General features: G+C 43.0%; 1 protein-coding gene across 1 annotated transcript in view; it reads left to right on the plus strand.

Moving 5' to 3' along the window:
* The window catches only part of LOC140200342 (serine/threonine-protein phosphatase 2A 55 kDa regulatory subunit B beta isoform), a 395,776-nt gene that overhangs the window by 362,465 nt on the left and 11,221 nt on the right, over nt 1–22,090 (plus strand). Inside the window, exons 7-8 of the mRNA XM_072263535.1 lie at nt 120–289; nt 16,774–16,865. Of these exons, the coding sequence (XP_072119636.1) occupies nt 120–289; nt 16,774–16,865 (262 nt within the window). The remainder of the gene's footprint in view (nt 1–119; nt 290–16,773; nt 16,866–22,090) is intronic.

Genomic DNA, 22,090 nt, shown 5'->3' on the forward strand with positions numbered 1-22,090 from the left:
ACAATTTTTATTTTTGAGGCATTGTCTGCTCTTATTTCTAATATTCTTTTGTTCCTTTCAATGAAGGACTGCTAATGTGTACATTTAACTTTTATTCTTCCGACTGTGATGACCTCCAGTTTTCGAAGAGCCAGAAGACCCCAGCAACCGGTCATTCTTCTCTGAAATCATCTCTTCGATATCAGATGTGAAGTTCAGCCACAGTGGAAGATATATGATGACAAGAGATTACCTCACCGTCAAAGTCTGGGACTTGAACATGGAGAACAGACCATTGGAAACGTACCAGGTACTTGTTGAATGGAGTTTCCAATTAAAACTAGAACATGCTGAAACATTTGTGGACCTGTGGAGAGAGGGTCAGGACTGAGAGACTGAAGAAGTGAGTTTTGTTTAAATTACAGAGAGAAGGTATAGAACAATGGGTGAGGCTAGTGCTGCTGATGTTTTTGTAGCTATCTGGTTGACAAATTAATGAGGAAAGTTAGAAAGAGAGAAAGCAAACAAAGAGGCATAAAAGCTGTGGAATGCAGGTCTAAGCTTCTATTAAAACCTAAAACCAAATGGAGAATTTTGGAAATGCCTAACAGATCAGGCAATGTCAGTGAAGAGAGAAAAACCGAGTTAAAATTTACAGATGGATAACCTTCCAGAAGAACTGGCTACTAGGATACAAATGAAAAGCAAGGTATCTGAAATTTTTGACTTCCAATTGTGCCGAGTTGGAAATGAGTTGCTGTTCTTCAAGCACACGTTGTGTCACATGACAATAATGTAGGCGGCCAGTGATAGACAGATCAAAATGGAGATTGGAACCTTGCAATTGTATGTTAATGGGCAGGATTCCCAAGAGACCAAAACTGAACTATTAAAGAAAACATGTTTCATTCTTTCAGTAAAATGCAAAGTTGAGATCAGCCTTAGAGTATTCTGTCTGATGTCAGAAATGCATAGTATGTAGTCATAGTCATACTTTATTGATCTCGAGGGAAATTGATTTTCTTTACAGTTGCCCCAACCAAGAATAGAGTATAAATATAGCAATATAAAACCATAAATAATTAAATAGTAATATGTAAATTATGCCAGGAAATAAGTCCAGGACCAGCCTATTGACTCAGGGTGTCTGACCCTCCAAGGGAGAAGTTGTAAAGTTTGATGGCCACAGGCAGGAATGACTTCCTATGACGCTCAGTGTTGCATCCCGGTGGAATGAGTCTCTGGCTGAATGTGCTCCTGTGCCCAACCAGTCCATTATGTAGTGGATGGGAGACATTGTCCAAGATGGCATGCAACTTGGACAGCATCCTCTTTTCAGACACCACCATCAGAGAGCTAATACAGATTCAGCAGTGGTTTCAGTTTGGAGCTAAAGCACTTGGCAAAGTTTGATTAAACCTGTTCACTTCAATAAGTCAGTCATGAAGTCGAACAATGCAGAACCAGAGCAACACACACAAAATTTCAGAGGAATTCAATAGGTCAGGCTGCATCTATGGAGAGGAATAAATGGTCGATGTTTCGGGGCAGGACCCTTCATCAGAACTGCAGAACCAGGTCCTTAAGCCCACCAGTATCAACCAAGTGATACTACTTTTTCTGGTAATTGGAAATATGGAATCACATGTACCAAGAAACAATGAAAAACTTTGTTTTACATGCCATCCATGCAGATTATATCAATGTACCAAGGTAGAACAAAGGAAAACGACACTACTGGAATGCAGAATATAATGTTGTAGTTACAGAGAAAGTGCAGTGTAGGCAGACAATAAGATGCGTGTCATGGCGAGGTATTCGCAGTGAACACTCACAATGCGCTGGAGGAACTCAGCAGATGAAATTGACGAGCTCAGCATGGGTGCAGGAAGCAGCACCAATGTAGTCGTCAATGTATCGAAGGAAAAGTTGGGGAGCAGTACTAGAATAGGTTTGGAGCACATTCTGTTCCACATAACCAACGAAGAGGCAGGCGTAGCTGGGTCCCATACGAGTTCCCATGGTACTGCTTCCCAACTTTTCCTTCGGTACATTGACGACTACATTGGTGCTGCTCACCCATGCTGAGCTCGTCAATTTCATCGACTTTACTTCAAACTTCCACCCAGCCCTCAAATTCACTTGGTCTATCTCTGACGCTTCTCTCCCCTTTCTCAATCTCTCGGTCTCCATCTCTGGAGACAGACTATCCACTGACATCTTCTACAAGCCACTGACTCTCATACCGACCTCGACTATACCTCTTCCCACCCCGCCACATGCAAAAATGCCATTCCCTATTCCCAGTTCCTCCGTCTCCGCCGCATCTGCTCCCAGGATGAGGCTTTCCGTTCCAGGACATATCAAATGTCTTCTTTCTTTAAGGATCGTGGTTTCCCTTCTATGGTGATCAATGATGCCCTCAACCGCATCTCCTCCATTTCTGCACTTCGGCCCTCAACCCATCTTTGCGCCACCACAACAGGGACAGAGTTCCCCTTGTCCTCACCTACCACCCCACCAGCCTCCAGATCCAGCACAATATCCTCCGCAACTTCCGCCACCTTCAACAGGACCCCACCACTAAGCACATCTTTCCCTCTCCACCCCTCTCCGCTTTCCGCAGGGATCGATCCCTCCACGACTCACTTATCCGCACGTCCATCCCCCCAGATCTCCCACCCGGCACTTATCCCTGTAAGCGTAAGTGCTACACCTGTCCCTACACCTCCTCTCTTGCCACCATTCAGGGCCCCAAACAGTCCTTCCAGGTGAGGCAACACTTCACTTGCGAACCTGTTGGGGTCATCTATTGCATCCGGTGTTCCCGGTGCGGCCTCCTCTACATCGACGAAACCCGACGCAGACTGGGGGAACACTTTGTCGAGCACCTCCGCTCCGTCCGCCAAAACAGACAGGATCTCACGGTAGCCACCCACTTCAACTCTGCTTCCCATTCCCATTCAGATATGTCCATACATGGCCTCCTCTACTACCATGATGAGGCTAAACTCAAGTTGGAGGAGCAACACCTCGTATACCGTCTAGGTAGTCTCCAGCCCCTTGGTATGAACATAGAATTCTCCAACTTCCGGTAATTCCCTCCCCCTCCCTTCTTCTATACCTATTTTACATCACCTCCCTCATAGTTCCGCCTCTACTTCGCATTGTTCTCCTGCCAATCACCTGCCTGCTTCCCTTCCTCCACCCCTTTGTCTTTAAAATTACTGTTTTTTTCAACTAGCAGCATTCTTCAAACCATCCCCAAAGTTCTTCCTTCAGTCCTGACGAAGGGTTTCGGCCCAAAACGTCAACTAATCTTTTCAACTGATTCTGACTGACCTGCTGAGTTCCTCCAGCACATTGTGAGTGTTCCTTTGACAACAGCATCTGCAGGTTATTTTGTGTTAAGGTATTCGCAGTGGTCACTTTATTAGGTACACCTTTATGCTGCTCGTTAATGCAAATATCTAATCAACCAATCATGTGGCAGCATCTCAATGCATAAAAGCATGCAGACAGGGTCAAGAGGTTCAGTTGTTCAGACCAAGCATCAGAACGGGGGTGGGGGGGGCGCGGGGGGGAATGTGTTCTAAATGACTTTGACCGTTGGAATGATTGTTGGTGCCAGGTGGAGTGGTTTGAGTATCTCAGAAACTGCTGACCTCCTGGGATTTTCACACACAACTGTCTCTAGAGCTTACAGAGAATGTTTTGAAAAACAAATAAAAACAAAAATATGGCTGAGCAAAAATGTGTTGTTAATGAGAGAGGTCAGAGGACAATGGCCAGACAGGAAGGCATTAAATCAAACACCTCCTGGACCTTATAAAGTGGCCACTAAGTGTCAATTGTGAGCTCAAGAAGTCCATTCAATAGTTATGAAATGTGAGATAGAAGCTGTTCTTGAACTTGATGGTATGTGTTTTCAGGCTTTGTACCTTCTGCCCGATGGGACAGGAAAGAAGAGAGAATATCTGGGTGGGAGGGATCTTTGATTATGTTGGCTGCCTTAGTGAGGCAGCAGAAAATCTCCCAAAATTTCAATCAACTGCTGTAGATTCTACCATTCATTGTTATATGGTTATATAGGTCGGTGGGACTAGGTGAGAGTAAGAGTTCGGCATGGACTATAAGGGCCGAGATGGCCTGTTTCCATGCTGTAAGTGTTATATGGTTATATGGTTATACAATAGTGTTATTTTGCAGTTGGCCAATTAGTTTACAAGGAAACTAGAGCATTTAGTGGAAACCCAAGTGATCACAGGGAGAATGTCTGCACATTGACGGTACAAAAGGGTCAGGATTGCTGGATCTGTGAGCCAGCAGCTCTACTTGTTATGCTAATGTGTTGTCTTGGTGTGTAAATTATTTCACACGCTAATACAGGCTGCTTTCTGATCAGCAGGCTCGATTTCAGTTATAAACTGAACTTTGTCCCCATCAATCTGGCCCCTTGTTTACAATGCCTCAAGAACCAATTAATAAAACCCTGCCTGTTTGCTGCTCCTTGACTTAATGCCCAGCAGATCATGCAGTGCTGATGGAGGAGAAAAAGATAAGCCAATATCACATATGGATAACTTCCAGCAGATGTGGCTAGTTCTGATACAAACAGAAAAATCAAGTTATCCACATTTGTAGAATTTGATATTGAACCCAGAATGCTGCAGTATTTCCAATTGGAAATTGGGTCCAAGTGTACTTTGGAATTATAACAATTTAGGACTGTTAGAGAATTAAAAGGCAGTTCACAAGAATCTGCACTGAGCACATGTTCCACAAAAGCTCAATTTATCTTAATTACTCCATTGTAGACAAGACCATATTGTTAACACAAAATGCTGGTGAACGCAGCAGGCCAGGCAGCATCTATAGGAAGAGGTACAGTCGATGTTTCGGGCTGAGACCCTTCGTCAGGACTAACTAAACTATCTCTTCTTTCAGTTAGTCCTGACGAAGGGTCTCGGCCTGAAACTTCAACTGTATCTCTTCCTATAGATGTTGCCTGGCCTGCTGCGTTCACCAGCATTTTGTGCGTGTTGCTTGAATTTCCAGCATCTGCAGATTTCCTCGTGTTTACCATATTGTTAACACTGGATGCTTGGAGGAAGTTTAATTGAATTGCTGCTTCATCTGGAAGAACCTGGCCGATGGGGGAGAGAAGATGTGAAAGAACAGTGTTACCTGCTGTTGCTGAGGTTGGTGGGGTTGGAAGAGCAGAGTCTCGAAAGGAATGATCCCCTTGCAATGCTGAAAGGGAAAGGAATATTTAGTAGAATCTTGTTGGAGTTGGAAATTGTAAAAGCTGTTCCATTAAATGCAGAGATTGAGAAGGTAGAAAGCAAATACCAGGGTAATCCTGTCCTTGATCTGTCCAGGATAGGAAATTAAAACAGGTAATGGAAATAGCTGTGATGTGGCCAAGGACTCTGTTCACTATGATGGGAGGAAGTTATAGTTGAGGAGAAAGGAAGACATGTTGGAAGCATCTAAAAAGAAATGCACATCATTGGACCAAACCCAATGGATGAAGGGGAACTGGGAGAATGGTATGAAGGCTATCTACAGTAGCGCTACTGGGAATGAGTATGGTCAAGATAGCTGTGGGCTTGTAATGAATGTTTGTTGTTAGCCCATCTCATTAGACAGCAATGGAGAGATGTACAAAAGAAGGGGAAAATTTGGAGCTAGTGAACTGAATCCATACTGGAATAATGTATTACAGTGAGGAATAATCTGGCATGGGAGGTTGGGGAGTGAATAAGAAAGTTAGAGAGATACTCAATTAAATTTGAAACAGAAATTAGTATTTCAGCAATGTTGTTTCATTTATCCCTTCTCTTTTTTATTCATTCCTTCTCGTAAGGAGGACAGATTGGAGCTTTACTCTCTTGCTACTCCACAGGTAGAGAGTGCAAGATCAGGACTGGGTTCTTCTTGGCTTTTGAGAAGAGTATGTGGGTTTAGAAGAGCAATCATTGAACTTTTTTACTCCATTATTATATGATTGTAAATGATTTGGTTAGCTACATCTTCCAGCTCATTAGACCATAATGCCATAAGATTATAGGAGCAGTATTAGGCTGTCTGACCTATCAAATCTGTTCTTCCATTCAATCATGTCTATTCATTTTTCTCATCCCATTCTCCTGCCTTCTCCTAAAAACCCTTAATGCACTTCCATATGAAGAACCTATCAATTGTTGCCTTAAAAACACCCAACGACTTGGCCTCTGCAGAAATATGTGACAACAAATTCCACAGATTCACCACCTTCTGGCTGAAGAAATTCCTCCTCATCTCAGTTTTAAAGAGATATCCTTAAATTTTTGAGGCTGTGCCCTCGGATCCTAGACTTTCTTAATAATGGAAGCATCTTCTCCATATTGACCTTTCCCAGGCCTCTTCACAACTCAACTGATCACATACAGTCAAAGTTTACCCTGGTATAGCTGAAGTGTCTTCCATGTTGTGAAGTTCACAGGATCAGGTCCTCAACCAAGATTTTTATTCTGCACCAACTACCACCATCTGTGCAGAGAGAAACAAAACTGATGTTTTTTAGGCCAAAATTCCTTTTTTCGCTTTACAGATGCTACCTGACCCGTTGGGGGGTCTTCTGGGTTTACCACTTTTATTTCAATATTTTTGGCGTCTGAAGATGTTAGCTTGGAATTTCGGTACTATGAGATTGCAGCAGGAGAACGACACTGAAAATGGAAAGTCTCAGACTATTTAAAACTGATTAGCTAGAAATGTATTCTTTTTCACAACTAAATTAGTTACTTAACAACAGTTACATGCTTGTTTCACATGTAACATTTAATTCCATTGACTCAGTTCCTTGGGAAAAGTCATAGCATATTTACAGTCCGCCAGTGTAGGTAATTTATATTCTCTGCATATTAACTTCCATATTATTTTCCAGATGCTTCATTGTCTTTAATGTTTGCTTTGAAACCGTAAAAAATGAAATGGCCCAGGAAGCAAGTGGGCATTACTAGGAAATTGCATCTTTAATCTTTAAAAGAACTTCTAAGAAACTAACAGGGCACAGTTGAGTTAAAAGTGAGCGGAGACCAAATATGGAAGAGATGGACAAAAACACCTAGCATTGAAATTCATTCAGGCACAGCCATGCAGATCTCCTAGTTGCCAGTCATTCAAGTTCTCCCTGTTCCCATACTGACTTGTCTATCCTTGGCCTCCTCCACCGATGAGGCTAAACAGAAACTAGAGGTACACCAACTCGTATTCCACCTTGTTAGTCTAATAACCTGACAGCATAAACATTGAATTCTTAAAATTTCAGTAAACTGCTCCCTCTCTATTCCTTTTTCTCTCTCATGATCTATCCAGTTTTTCCTACACACAATCCAAGCACATCACCTGGATTCTCTACCCTCTATCACACATATCACTTTCCCATAGTCATACATTCCTTTTGCCGGTTTTTCTCCCCCATTGTTCCCCTCTTCCCCCCTCCCATCCTCTCTCACCTGATTCCATGGTCCACACTCCTCTGCTATCATCTGCAGCCCTTTGTTGTTTCCATCTATCACCTCCCAGTTTCTGGTGATATTCCCACGTTTCCCCTCCTACCTCTTAAAACTTTTTCTGCACCTTTTTAGGCTGGCTATCTCCCCTCTATCTTTCAGTCCAGGTGAAGGGTCACAAAACAACTTGTTCAATTCTCTCCACAGATGCTGGTTGCCCCATAGAGTTCCTTCAGCATCTTATATGTTTCTCCAGATTCCAGCATCTGCAATCTTTTGTGGCTTGACTGGAGTATGTAAGATTGGAATTCAAGAAACTTAATGAACCAGCTCCAGTGCCATTAGTAAATAAAAATTCCTGTTATTTTACATGGTGGATAATTATATATCATGGAGCAAATAGCAGAGAATTTCAAACTTCCCAATAATTCAACATTTCCAAATATTTAGAGGTTTCTTATGACTGAGCAGATGAGTAATTGAATTGTTCTTTGTACTGCCTTATCATAGTTTCACCAAATAACTTGCTTGAGTTTATTTCCCAATGTTTGTCACTAAAAGATAATTCCAGGCACCATGGTTGAAAATGGGTTTTGTTAGAACATTCTTTCTACACCACAGCAACACACAAAGCACTGGAGGAACTCAGCAAATCAGTTAGATCTATGAAGAGAAACAGACTGGCAATGTTTCACATTCCAAAACATTGACTGCCCATTTCCCTCCATAGATGCTATCCGACCCATTGAGTTCCTCCAGCACTGTGTGTGTGTGTGTGTGTGTGTGTGTGTGTGTGTGTCTCCAGATTCTAGTATTCTAGTACCTGCAGCCTCTTGTGTCTCAATTCTATTCTCCACACTTCTGGTCAAAGTTTTGTATTCCTTCATGGATTATGGCACTATTAGTTATGCCACCATTTAATGTCCATCCAATCTCTTGTGACAGTGGCGGGGGGAAGTGACAGTGGCCGTGCCTCCGGCACAGAGTCTGGCCCTGTAGCTCAGAAGGGTAGGGCAAGGAAGAGGAGGGCAGTTGTGATAGGGGACTCGATAGTAAGGGGGTCAGATAGGCGATTCTGTGGACGCAGTCCAGAGACCCAGATGGTAGTTTGCCTCCCTGGTGCCAGGGTCCGGGATATTTCTGATCGTGTCCAAGATATCCTGAAGTGGGAGGGTGAGGAGCCAGAGGTCGTGGTACATATAGGTACCAATGACATAGGTAGGAAAAGGGATGAGGTCCTGAAAGGAGAATATAGGGAGCTAGGAAGGGAGTTGAGAAAAAGGACTGCAAAGGTAGTAATCTTGGGATTACTGCCTGTGCCACGCGACAGTGAGAGTAGGAATGCGATGAGGTGGAGGATAAATGCGTGGCTGAGGGATTGGAGCAGGGGGCAGGGATTCAAGTTTTTGGATCATTGGGACCACTTTTGGCGCAGGCGTGACCTGTACAAAAAGGACGGGTTACACTTGAATCCTAGGGGGACCAATATCCTGGCAAGGAGATTAGCGGGGGCTACTGAGGTGACTTTAAACTAGAATGGTTGAGGGGTGGGAATCAAATTAAAGAGGCTAGGTGAGAGGAGGTTAGTTCACAACAGGGGGATGGGAACCAGTGCAGAGAGACAGAGGGGTGTAAAGTGAGGGTAGAAGCAAAAAGTACTAAGGAGAAAAGTAAAAGTGGCAGGCCGACAAATCCAGGGCAAGCATTAAAAAGGGCCACTTTTCAGCATAATTGTATAAGGGCTAAGAGAGTTGTAAAAGAGCGCCTGAAGGCTTTGTGTGTCAATGCAAGGAGCATTCGTGATAAGGTGGATGAATTGAAAGTGCAGATTGTTATTAATGATTATGATATAGTTAGGATCACAGAGACATGGCTCCAGGGTGACCAGGGATGGGAGCTCAACGTTCAGGGATATTCAATATTCAGGAGGAATAGACATGAAGGAAGGGGAGGTGGGGTGGCGTTGCTGGTTAAAGATGAGATTAACGCAATAGAAAGGAAGGACATAAGCCGGGAAGATGTGGAATCGATATGGGTAGAGCTGCGTAACACTAAGGGGCAGAAGACGCTGGTGGGAGTTGTGTACAGGCCACCTAACAGTAGTAGTGAGGTCGGAGATGGTATTAAACAGGAAATTAGAAATGTGTGCAATAAAGGAACAGCAGTTATAATGGGTGACTTCAATCTACATGTAGATTGGGTGAACCAAATTGGTAAAGGTGCTGAGGAAGAGGATTTCTTGGAATGTATGCGGGATGGTTTTTTGAACCAACATGTCGAGGAACCAACTAGAGAGCAGGCTATTCTAGACTGGGTTTTGAGCAATGAGTTAATTAGCAATCTTGTCGTGAGAGGCCCCTTGGGTAAGAGTGACCATAATATGGTGGAATTCTTCAGTAAGATGGAGAGTGACATAGTTAATTCAGAAACAAAGGTTCTGAACTTAAAGAGGGGTAACTTTGAAGGTATGAGATGTGAATTAGCTAAGATAGGCTGGCAAATGACACTTCAAGGATTGACGGTGGATATGCAATGGCAAGCATTTCAAGGTTGCATGGATGAACTACAACAATTGTTCATCCCAGTTTGGCAAAAGAATAAATCAAGGAAGGTAGTGCACCCATGGCTGACAAGAGAAATTAGGGATAGTATCAATTCCAAAGAAGAAGCATACAAATTAGCCAGAGAAAGTGGCTCACCTGAGGACTGGGAGAAATTCAGAGTTCAGCAGAGGAGGACAAAGGGCTTAATTCAGAAGGAGAAAAAAGATTATGAGAGAAAACTGGCAGGGAACATAAAAACGGACTGTAGAAGTTTTTATAGATATGTAAAAAGGAAAAGACTGGTAAAGACGAATGTAGGTCCCCTGCAGACAGAAACAGGTGAATTGATTATGGGGAGCAAGGACATGGCAGACCAATTGAATAATTACTTTGGTTCTGTCTTCACTAAGGAGGACATAAATAATCTTCCAGAAATAGTAGGGGACAGAGGGTCCAGTGAGATTGGAGGAACTGAGCGAAATACATGTTAGTAGGGAAGTGGTGTTAGGTAAATTGAAGGGATTGAAGGCAGATAAATCCCCAGGGCCAGATGATCTGCATCCTAGAGTGCTTAAGGAAGTAGCCCAAGAAATAGTGGATGCATTAGTGATAATTTTTCAAAACTCGTTAGATTCTGGACTAGTTCCTGAGGATTGGAGGGTGGCTAATGTAACTCCACTTTTTAAAAAAGGAGGGAGAGAGAAACCGGGGAATTATAGACCGGTTAGCCTAACGTCAGTGGTGGGGAAACTGCTGGAGTCAGTTATCAAGGATGTGATAACAGCACATTTGGAAAGCGGTGAAATGATCGGACAAAGTCAGCATGGATTTGTGAAAGGAAAATCATGTCTGACGAATCTCATAGAATTTTTTGAGGATGTAACTAGTAGAGTGGATAGGGGAGAACCAGTGGATGTGGTATATTTGGATTTTCAAAAGGCTTTTGACAAGGTCCCACACAGGAGATTAGTGTGCAAACTTAAAGCACACGGTATTGGGGGTAAGGTATTGGTGTGGGTGGAGAATTGGTTAGCAGACAGGAAGCAAAGAGTGGAAATAAACGGGACCTTTTCAGAATGGCAGGCGGTGACTAGTGGGGTACCGCAAGGCTCAGTGCTGGGACCCCAGTTGTTTACAATATATATTAATGACTTGGATGAGGGAATTAAATGCAGCATCTCCAAGTTTGCAGATGACACGAAGCTGGGTGGCAGTGTTAGCTGTGAGGAGGATGCTAAGAGGATGCAGGGTGACTTGGATAGGTTGGGTGAGTGGGCAAATTCATGGCAGATGCAATTTAATGTGGATAAATGTGAAGTTATCCACTTTGGTGGCAAAAATAGGAAAACAGATTATTATCTGAATGGTGGCCGATTAGGAAAAGGGGAGGTGCAACGAGACCTGGGTGTCATTATACACCAGTCATTGAAAGTGGGCATGCAGGTACAGCAGGCGGTGAAAAAGGCGAATGGTATGCTGGCATTTATAGCGAGAGGATTCGAGTACAGGAGCAGGGAGGTACTACTGCAGTTGTACAAGGCCTTGGTGAGACCACACCTGGAGTATTGTGTGCAGTTTTGGTCCCCTAATCTGAGGAAAGACATCCTTGCCATAGAGGGAGTACAAAGAAGGTTCACCAGATTGATTCCTGGGATGGCAGGACTTTCATATGAAGAAAGACTGGATGAACTAGGCTTGTACTCGTTGGAATTTAGAAGATTGAGGGGGGATCTGATTGAAACGTATACAATCCTAAAGGGATTGGGCAGGCTAGATGCAGGAAGATTGTTTCCGATGTTGGGGAAGTCCAGAACGAGGGGTCACAGTTTGAGGATAAAGGGGAAGCCTTTTAGGACCGAGATTAGGAAAACCTTCTTCACACAGAGAGTGGTGAATCTGTGGAATTCTCTGCCACAGGAAACAGTTGAGGCCGGTTCATTGGCTATATTTAAGAGGGAGTTAGATATGGCCCTTATGGCTACGGGGATCAAGGGGTATGGAGGGATGTCTGGGGCGGGGTTCTGAGTTGGATGATCAGCCATGATCATAATAAATGGCGGTGCAGGCTCGAAGGGCCAAATGGCCTACTTCTGCACCTATTTTCTATGTTTCTATGTTTCTATGAAAGTACATCTGCCCTTTTGTTCAGTAGGGATTACCAGTTTGGCCCACTAACAGCAAAAACCACTACAGGGATTGGCTAGACAGAGACTTCAACAACAATAGCTAGGCTTCAAACTGCAAACAAAAGTACCACCAAGTCTCCCCCTCCCCGACCTTGGTCAATCAGCTCAATCAGTTTTATTGCTGATTTAATAAAGACAATCTCTTCTCATTTCCTCTAATCCTGATACTCTGAGAACCTACCCAGCTCCCTTTCACAATTATTTTAATGTCACCATCTCCTCTGCACCGTAGCTCCATTCACCTTCTTTGGCCTTCCCCACCTCTTTAACCCTCTCTCTCCATCTCACCCTGAAGCAAAACGACATTCACAAACTGTTTGGAAAACCTGGTAGTCTAAGGAACTGTGCCAATTGGCTAGAAACTATCTCCACTGAGATATTTACCACCTCCCTGCAATTATGCGAAGTTCTGGACTTCTTTAAAATTGCTACAAGAAAGACAAGATTACTAGACTCAATTATTATAGGCCAGTTGCTCTGACTTCAGTAGTTATGAAAACATTTGAATGTCTGATATGAAAACTTTTGAATGTCTGAAGTTGGTCTACTTTAAGCCCACTACTGATCCTCTTCTTGACCAACTAAAGTTCAAATTGCTTAGTTGAGGGAGGGGAGGGGAGGGAACATCGACTCAGACCATGAGAGGCCTGTGTTGGGCATTTTCATGCCTTACAAGGCACAGATTGGAAGTCTGTGTGGGGCGCCACTCCTCGCACAGACACTAGAGCAACGTGTGGTTAAGTGCCTTGCTGATGCTGCCACAGCTGAGGCTTGAACTAGCGACCTTCAGATCACTAAACGAACACCTTAACCACTTGGCCACATACCTCTTCAGTCGAGGATGCGGTTAATTTGTGCCTTCATTACATTCTTTGACATTTGTTCTCCCTCATTTCCTATGTGAGGTTCTTGTTTGTGGATTTTAGCTTCACCTTCAACACTGTTGTTCCAGAGTTGCTCCACAGCAAGCTAACCCAGCTGCTACAGTATCTGTCAGTGGATTACAAACTTTCCAACAGGAAGGAAGCAGTATGTAAGGCTGGGCTCCTATTTGTCTGATACAATGTCTATAAGCACAGCCTCTCCCAGGTCTGCGTACTTTCACACCTCCTGTTCTCAGTTTATGCAAATAACTGTACCTCCACAGACAAATCCAAAAAAATCCTGAAGTTCATGGATGACATAACTGTATCTGGTCTCATCTCTAATAATGAAGTGTTTGTAACAGCTTGGAGTTTAATGCTATCAAGACAGTGGAAAGGAGGATTGAATTCCAGCAACATCCATCCTACCTGCTTCCTACCTACTACCTACCTGCGGAGTCAAGGGATATAGGGAGAAGGCAGGAACGGGGTACTGATTGTGGGCGGGCTACTGATCAGCCATGATCACAATGAATGGTGGTGCTGGCTTGAGGAGCTGAATGGCCTACTCCTGCGCCTATTTTCTATTGCCTGTTATCTATTGCCGCTTAGGAATTAATGGTCAGGCTATGGTCGAGTCATTCAAGTTCCTGGGATTACCAATACCAATACATTGAAGTGGGACAAGCCCATTATGCTCATCACTAGGAAAGCCCAGCAAACTTCGTTCTTCCTACACCAGTTTAGGAAACTTAACATCTTATGAATATTTACTCAGTCATCATTGAGAGTGTTATGACCACCTCTAGCACCATTTGGTTTCATGCCACCTCCTCCCTCTCCAGGTCCAGCTTGCGGTGAGTGGTCCACTCAGCAGAGGAGATCGTTGACTGTCAGCTACCGATATTCAAAGACTTGTTCATCACCAGAGCAAAGAAAAGATCTGGAAAAAGCTTCTTTCTTGTAGCTACCCAGAGTCTTAACAAAACTCACTCTGGTGTAATAGCCTGACTGTCCCTGCACAACAAATCAGTTACATGGTCTTTCCTGCTCTCCTTGTTCTGTTGATGATTATTTAATCTATTCGTATGTTCATAACGATTTAAATTTGATTATTGACATTTGTGCTAATTGTTGATTGCTCATGGCTGTTTACACTATTGTCTTTCTTATAAATTGCTGGTTGCTATTGTGCTGTCTGTTTTGGTGTTTTATGCTTGGCACCCGACCACAATCAGTTCTGGTATGTTTCACATACTGGCAATAAGGTGATTCTGATTCCGAACAGCAATGTATTTCCAAGTCAGAGTGGGACATTGCTTCACATTTCAAGATGATTTTATTCTCCATACACTTTCTGCAGGCATCCATCATCTTACACTGTTCCCCCTCTTTACAGCCTCAGTAGACTTGTTTTTCCATAATCACTGGCTCTCTGTTCATTGTCAATGTCAGAATTCAGTGTTCTGTGATGTTTGGTGTTGTAAAGGTGTCACAGATAATACAGCTGCCAAGGCTGTTCTTGACCATGTGAAGAAATACCTTCTGTTGACGATCCTGTTGGGTCTTCTCATACATTTTGTTCTATAGTCTGGTTGTCTCTCAGAAGACTATTCCACATTAGTCTTCATCTCACTTTTAGAACAGCAGCATGCCTTTCTTCAAGTTCAAAGGTCAGGCTTAAAGCTGTCATCTTGTTCCCTTGAAGCATATGACGTAACAGCCTTTACATTCAAAGTCCACAGACAGTGGGCCTCTACCAACCTGCCCCTGCTACACAACATGGTCCTTCAACAATAAAGCTTCATCCTGAAAAACCTGGACCAGTTTGGAGACTTTTCTCATTGCAGGCAGACATCAATGATGAAATTCACCAAGAAAGTCTCTGCCCTAGCACATGTTTTGTCTGCCTGGGCAACAGTGTCTAAAAATCAGGACTTCAAACTTCAAAATCAAACAAGGAGCTTGAGGTTTATAAAGAAGCCTAAAAAATTCTTAGAAGTGTATTAGGAAATTCAGGAGGAACTGTGAAAAATCCTTAGCAAGTAGGATTAAAGAAAATCTCATGGCATTCCACCTACATTAAGAGCAAGAGGATAACTAAGGAGAGGGTAGGACCACTCAAACATAAAGGAGGGAACATGTCCTTGGAGGCAGAGGATTTGGGTGAGGGAGAAAGATGTCGAGGATAGAGAGATCATTGTGAAGCATGCTAATATACCAGGGCATTTTGAGATTAAGGAAAAGGTAGTGTGTTGGGTTTCTTAAAAAAAAATTAAGGTGGATTAGTCCCCAGGGCTCAATGGAACAGACACCAGCTTATTGAGAGGGGCAAGAGCTGAGACTGCAGAGACCTTGACAAGGTCTTTATGTCCTCTCTAACTACAGGTGAGGTCCTGGAGGACTGGTGAGTAGCTAATGTTGTTCCATTTTTTCTGGGAAGGGAAATATGAATAATCCTGTTAATTCTAGACCGATGAATCTCATGTCAGTAACAGGGAAATTATTGGAGAGAATTCTTAGGGATACAGTTTAAGACTATTTGGAAGACCATGGTATAAATAGGAAGAGTCAACATGTCTTGTGCAGAGCAAGTCAAGTCTTTCTAACTTGATGTTTTTGAGGAGGTGACGAAGATGACTGATGAAATTAGAGCTGTGGATATTTTCTACATGGAAGTTAGTAAGGCATTTGACAAGGTCCTTCATGAGAGGGTCATCCAAAAGATTGAGATGGGATCCAAGATGATTTAGTTGTTTGGATTCAGAATTAGCTTGTCCATAGAAGTAGTTGTAATGACTTAGTCTGGTTGGACATCCATGGCTAGTGACATTCCACATGGATCCGGATAAGGACCTCTACTGTTTTGATATATATGTGCAGTACTGTGTAAATGTTTTAGGCACATATATATAGCTCATCATAAACACAAGCAATTCTGCAGATGTTGAAAATCCAAAGCAACATACACAAGATGTTGGTCAGGTCAGGCAGCATCCATGGGATGGAAGAGGGAAGACACCGGAATAAAAAGGTAGAGGAAGGTGAAGAAGGTATTTGGAAGGTGGCAGATGAAGTGAGGTGGCTGGGAAAGGTAAGGAGCTGGAAATGAAGAAATCTGATAGAAGAGGAGAGTATGCCATAGGAGAAAGGGAAGGAGGAGGGGCACCAGGAGGAGGTAATAGGAAGGTGAGGAAAGATAAGAGGCCAGAGTGGGGAATGAAAGAAAAGGGGAAGGGGAGGGAATTGTTTTTATTGGAAAGAGAATCAATATTCATGCCATCTAGTTGGAGGCTACCAAGATATCACCCCCCCCCCCCCACCGGGTCCCTTCCACCCTCCCTTTCTTTTATGGTATGCTCTCCTCTCCTATCAGATACATTCATCTCCAGCCCTTTACCTTTCTGACCCACCTAGCTTTGCCTATCACCTTCCAGCTAGCCTCTTTCCCCTCCCCCCACCTTTTTATTATAGTCTCCTTCCCCTTCCTTCCCAGTCCTGAGGAAGAGTCTTGGCCCGAAACATCACTGTTTATTCATTTCTATGGATGCTGCCTGACCTGCTGAGTTCTTCCAGCATTTCGTATATTTAGCTGGGGTGCCTAAAACTTTTGCAGAGTACTCTACTTGGATGAAAATGTGGATTCTACATCATTACTGCCACTCATTCTTAATCCTCTTTCTTTCCTGTTGGGGTCTTTTAGGTGCATGAATACCTGAGGAGTAAGCTGTGTTCCCTCTATGAAAACGACTGCATCTTTGACAAGTTTGAATGTGTGTGGAATGGCTCTGACAGGTAGGTAGTCCTTTTGATCTGCCTTTGCCTTCAGGTATTCACTGTAAATAAAACACAGGCTGCAGTAGTCTTCTCTCTCCATGGGCTGGAGCTGTCATTGAAATGATCTCTTGTAGGTCAAAGTGCAATTACTTTAGCGGCTTCTATACGATGTAGAAGAAATTGCAAATGGGAAACACTCCCTAGGCCGCATATAAACAGATATCACTTGACATGAGATGCCATCACTTGGCAACAATCCGATTTTCATATGGGGAGGTCTTTTGCTGAAGAAATCTCAGGGCTTACATAAAGGGAAATGGACAGATCTTGTATGTATGAATTTTCAGAAGGCATTTGTTAAAATGGTACATGAGAGGTTTGTTACAAAATTATAAGCAACAATATCAAAGGGGCAACATCTTAGAAATGGATAAAACTCAGAATGAAAAGAAAAAGGTAAATGTAGGATGGGGTTAGAGATGTGCCTAATGACCTTCCACACTCTTGCTCTTCTACTTATATTGGGGTTTGAACCAGACCCATGAAAAATAGTATTGAAATTTACTGATAGAAACAAGATAAAGAGGGACATAACTGTTTGCGATTAAATAGACTGCACAAGGAACAATGCAGACAGGAAAATGTACAAGGACAGAGGGCAGATGGAGATTTTTGCTGTGAAATACATGGCACATTTTGTTGAAAAGAATATTTGTGCAGTCTAAGGGATCAGACAAGCAGATCAAGACTTGTGAAAAAAAGAATGATTATGATGATTATGAATGATTATAAATAGCCTATTTTTACATTGTTCCTTAAACATAGCAGATAGTCTTGAGACATTTCAAATGAACATTACACTGGTTTTGAAACAATGATTGAAACAATGATTTTTCTTCCTGAATACCTTTGGGTGTACCTTATGGATTTTGGGCTGCTGGTCATGAAAATCACTATGAAATTCCCTGATCATGCACCAGTTTTTTTGAAATTGCCTATATTTGCTACTTCATAATTTAGGTCAATTAAAATGTTGCCCACAATATAAGCTGAAAAGTTTTCTATCTTGTCGAGGCATGCCTGGGCATATTTAGGCAGGGCGGATGCTGTATGGCAGGACAGGCTTTAGAAAGGCAATAAAGGCATCATGTACACACCGTTCTATGCATTGTGTTTACATGTACATTGGTTTGCGATCACATTGATGTGCATCCTCTATGCACATAGCATATTGTGTGTACTTATTATAATAAAGTAACTGTATTTTCAGGAGTAATTGTGTTAGCAAAATATCTCGCCAAGGTTGCAACAGCTGCGATACATCCTTTTACGTTTCTGGCGAGTTTATGCTTAAATCTCAAAGACAGAGCATGATTCCTCTTATTAAGAAGGCCTATGAGCTTTACTTTGGGTGTAAAATTGATGACCAAGACAAAGCCTGGACTCCTCACATTTGTTGTGCAACATGCACTATCGATCTTAGAGCTTGGCTCAGAGGTACTCGGAGGAAAATGCTGTTTGCTGTCCCGATGATATGGGGAGAACAGAAGGATCATGTGACAGACTCTGCTTCTGTCTGACCAGTGAGTCTGGCTTCTCTGCTAAAAATAAGAAATCCATTGAATACCCGATCTCCCTGCAGCCATGAGACCTGTGCCGCATGACAATAGTCTTCCACCAGCGAAGCCAACCAGAGACATGGAGTCTAGGGGAGGCAGACAAAGACGCCTTGATACACAAGCCAGGAATGGAAAATGACTTTGATACTAATACAGATTTTTTAACTCTTTTTGCCGAGTGACCTGGTCCGACTTGCATTTTGTCAAAGGCAAAAGCAGAATTATTGGGTTCAAGACTGCAAGGATGGAATCTGCTGTCACCAAGCACAAAGATTTCCGTGAAGGATTTCGACGTTTGAGACAGATGTTTCCAGAATAACTGATGCAAAAATTAAGGAAGGCATTTTTATTGGTCCACAAATCAAGCAGGTCATCAATGATAGGTATTTCAAAGAACTTTCAGTGGGACCAGAGAAAATTGCATGAAAGGCATTCAAAGATGTTGTTGACCATTTTCTTGGTAACTACAGAGCACCATGCAATGTGCAGCTGGTTGGCAACATGCTTCAAGCATTCAAAATCATGAAGTGTACATGTCACATTTTCTGCATTCCTACTTAGACTTCTTCCCTGCAAATCCTGTCGCTGTCAGTGACGAGCATGGTGAAAGGTTTCACGAGGATATTGTGGTCATGGAGAAACGGTATCCGGGCAACTGGAATTCATCAATGCTGGCTGATTATAGTGAGAAGCCTTGGACACTGAGTTCAATGAAAATTATCAACAAAACATTTTTAGCTTAGTTGAACTATTGCAAAGTGTTAGCACCATTATGCAATTAAACACATTATATTCAATAAAAGTTAATTTCTTGTTTCTCCAAATTATAAGTAGTGATATAGTACTTATAATTATAATAGTCTGAAGTTATATTTGTGTTCAGTTTCAAGCTGAACATAACCACAAAAAATACCTGAGGAAGCAACACCTTTGAAAAAAATTTGCTGTCCAGTGTAATCAGTGTGGATGTGATGGGTTGAATGGCTTGCTTCTGTGCTGCATGATCCCTTGACTCTGTCCAATGGATTAAAACAGGGAAACTGGGGATTGTTCTTAGAGCAGAGATTCAGAGTCATGTATTCATAGAAAACACAGCACAGAAACAGGCCCTTTGAGCCATCTAGTCCATGGTGACCATTTAAACTGCCTAGTCCCATTGACCTGCACCTGGACTATAGCCATTCATACCACCCCACCCCTCCATCTATATACCTATCCAAACTTCTTTTAAACATTGAAATTGAAATCTCATCCCAAATTTGTACTGGGAGCTTGTTTCACACTCTCAACACCCTCTAAGTGAAGAAGTTTCCCCTCGGGTCCCCCTTAAACAATTCACCATATACACTTAACCCATGACATTTAATTGTAGTCTCACCTAATGTCAGTGGAAAAGGCCTGCTGACATTTACCCTATCTATACCCCGCATAATTTTGTATATCTCTATCAAATCTCACCTCAATCTTCTACACTCTAGGGAAGTTCTAACCTGTTCAATCTTTCCTTATAACTTAGGTCATTCAGTCCCAGCAACAGCCTTCTAAACTTTCTCTGCACTCTTTCAATCTTATTTACATCTTTCCAGTAAGCAGGTAACCAAAACTGCACACAATACTCCAAATTAGGTATCACTAATGTCTTATACAACTTCCAACTCCTGTGCTCAATACTTTGCTTTATGAAGGCTAATGAGCCCAAAGCTTTCTTTATGACCCTTTCTACCTTTTGTTCCACTTTGAAGGAATTATGAATCTTTTTCCCACATCCCTTTGTTCTACCACACTCCTCAATGCCCTACTGCTCACTGTGTAAGACCTACCCTGGTTGGTCCACCCAAAGTGCAACACCCCACATTTGTCTGCTTTAAATTCCATCTTCCATTTTCAGCCCATTTTTTCAGCTGGTCCAAATCTCACTTCAAGATTTGATAGTCCTCCTCACTGTCCACTACATCCCCTATCTTGGTGTCAATTTGCTAATCCAATTAACCACATTGTCACCCAAGCAACACACACAAAATGCTGAAAGAACTCAGCAGGCCAGGCTGCATCTAGAGTACAGTCGATGTTTAGGTCTGAAACCCGTCGGCAGGACTGGAGAAAAAAGTTGAGGAGTAGATTTAAAAGATGGGGGTAGGGAACAGAGAAACACAAGGTGATTGGTAAACCTGAAGAGGAAGGATGAAGAAAAGAGCTGAGAAGTTGATTGGTGAAAGAGACGGAAGGCCATGGAAGAAAGAAAAAATTTCAGGGGAGGAACACCAGAGGGAGGCGATGGGCGGGCAAGGATATAAGGTGAGAGAGGGATAAGGGGATGGAAAATGGTGAAGGAGGGCATGTGGGGGGCATTACTGGCAGTTTGAGAAATATGTGTTCATGCCATCAGGTTGGAGGCTACCCAAATGGAATATAAGGTGTTGTTCCTCCAACCTAAGTGTGGCCTCATAACAATATTGCAGGAGACTGTGGATGGATATATGAGAATGGGAATGGGAAGTGAAATTAAAGTGGGTGGCCACTAGGAGATCCTGCTTTTTCTGATGGACGGAACATAGGTGCTCAGCGAAGTCGTCTCCCAATCTATGTCAGGTCTCACCAACATACAGGAGGCCACACCGGGTACACCAAACACAGAATATGACCCCAGCAGACTCACAGGTGAAATGTCACCTCACATGGAAGGACTGTTTAGGATCCTGAATGGCTGTGAGGGAGGAGGTGTATAGGCAGGTGTAGCACTTGTTCCACTTGCAAGGATAGGTGCCAGGAGGGAGATCAGTGGGGAGGGACAAATGGACTAGGGAGTTGCGTAGGGAGCGATCCCTGCAGAAAGCAGAAAGTAGGGGAGGGGAGGTGGGAGGGAAAGATGTGCTTGGTGATGGTATCCAGTTGGAGATGGCAGAAGTTGCAGAGAATTATGTGCTGGACACAGAGGCTGGTGGGGTGGCAGGCAAGGACAAGAGGAACCCTATACCTGGTAGCGTGGTGGGAGGTTGGGGTAAGAGTAGACGTGCATGAAATGGAAGAGATGCAATTGAGGGCAGTGTTACTGGTGGAGGAAGGGAAGCCCCTTTCTTTGAAAAAAGGAGGACATCTCCTTCGTTATAGAATGAAAAGCCTCATCCTGAGAGCAGATGCAGTGAAGACAGAGGAATTGAGAAAGGGGGATGGGATTTTTACAAGTAACAGGGTGGGATGAGGTAATAGTCCAGGTACTGTGAGAGTCCCTGGGTTTATAATAGATGTTATCATCCAGATCATTGATACAGATGACAAACAACAGACCCAACACCGATCCCTGTGGCACACCTATAGGTACAGCCCTCCAGAGAGGCAATCTACTACCACCCTCTGTCTTTCCCACAAAGCCAATATCTAATCCAGTTTACTATCTCTTCTTGAATGCCAAGCAACTGAAAGTACTTGACCAACCTCCCATGTGGGAACTTACCAAAGGCCTTGCTAAAGTCCATGCAGACAACATCCACTGCCTTGCCTTCATCAACTTTCTTGGTAACTTCCTTAAAAAAATTCTGTAAGATTGGTTAGACACGACTTACCAAGCACAAAGCTATGTTGACTGTCACTAATTTGTTTCTGTCTATCCCAATGCTTATAGGTCCA

The sequence above is a fragment of the Mobula birostris genome, chromosome 7 (assembly GCF_030028105.1).
Source record: "Mobula birostris isolate sMobBir1 chromosome 7, sMobBir1.hap1, whole genome shotgun sequence".
NCBI lineage: Eukaryota > Metazoa > Chordata > Chondrichthyes > Myliobatiformes > Myliobatidae > Mobula > Mobula birostris.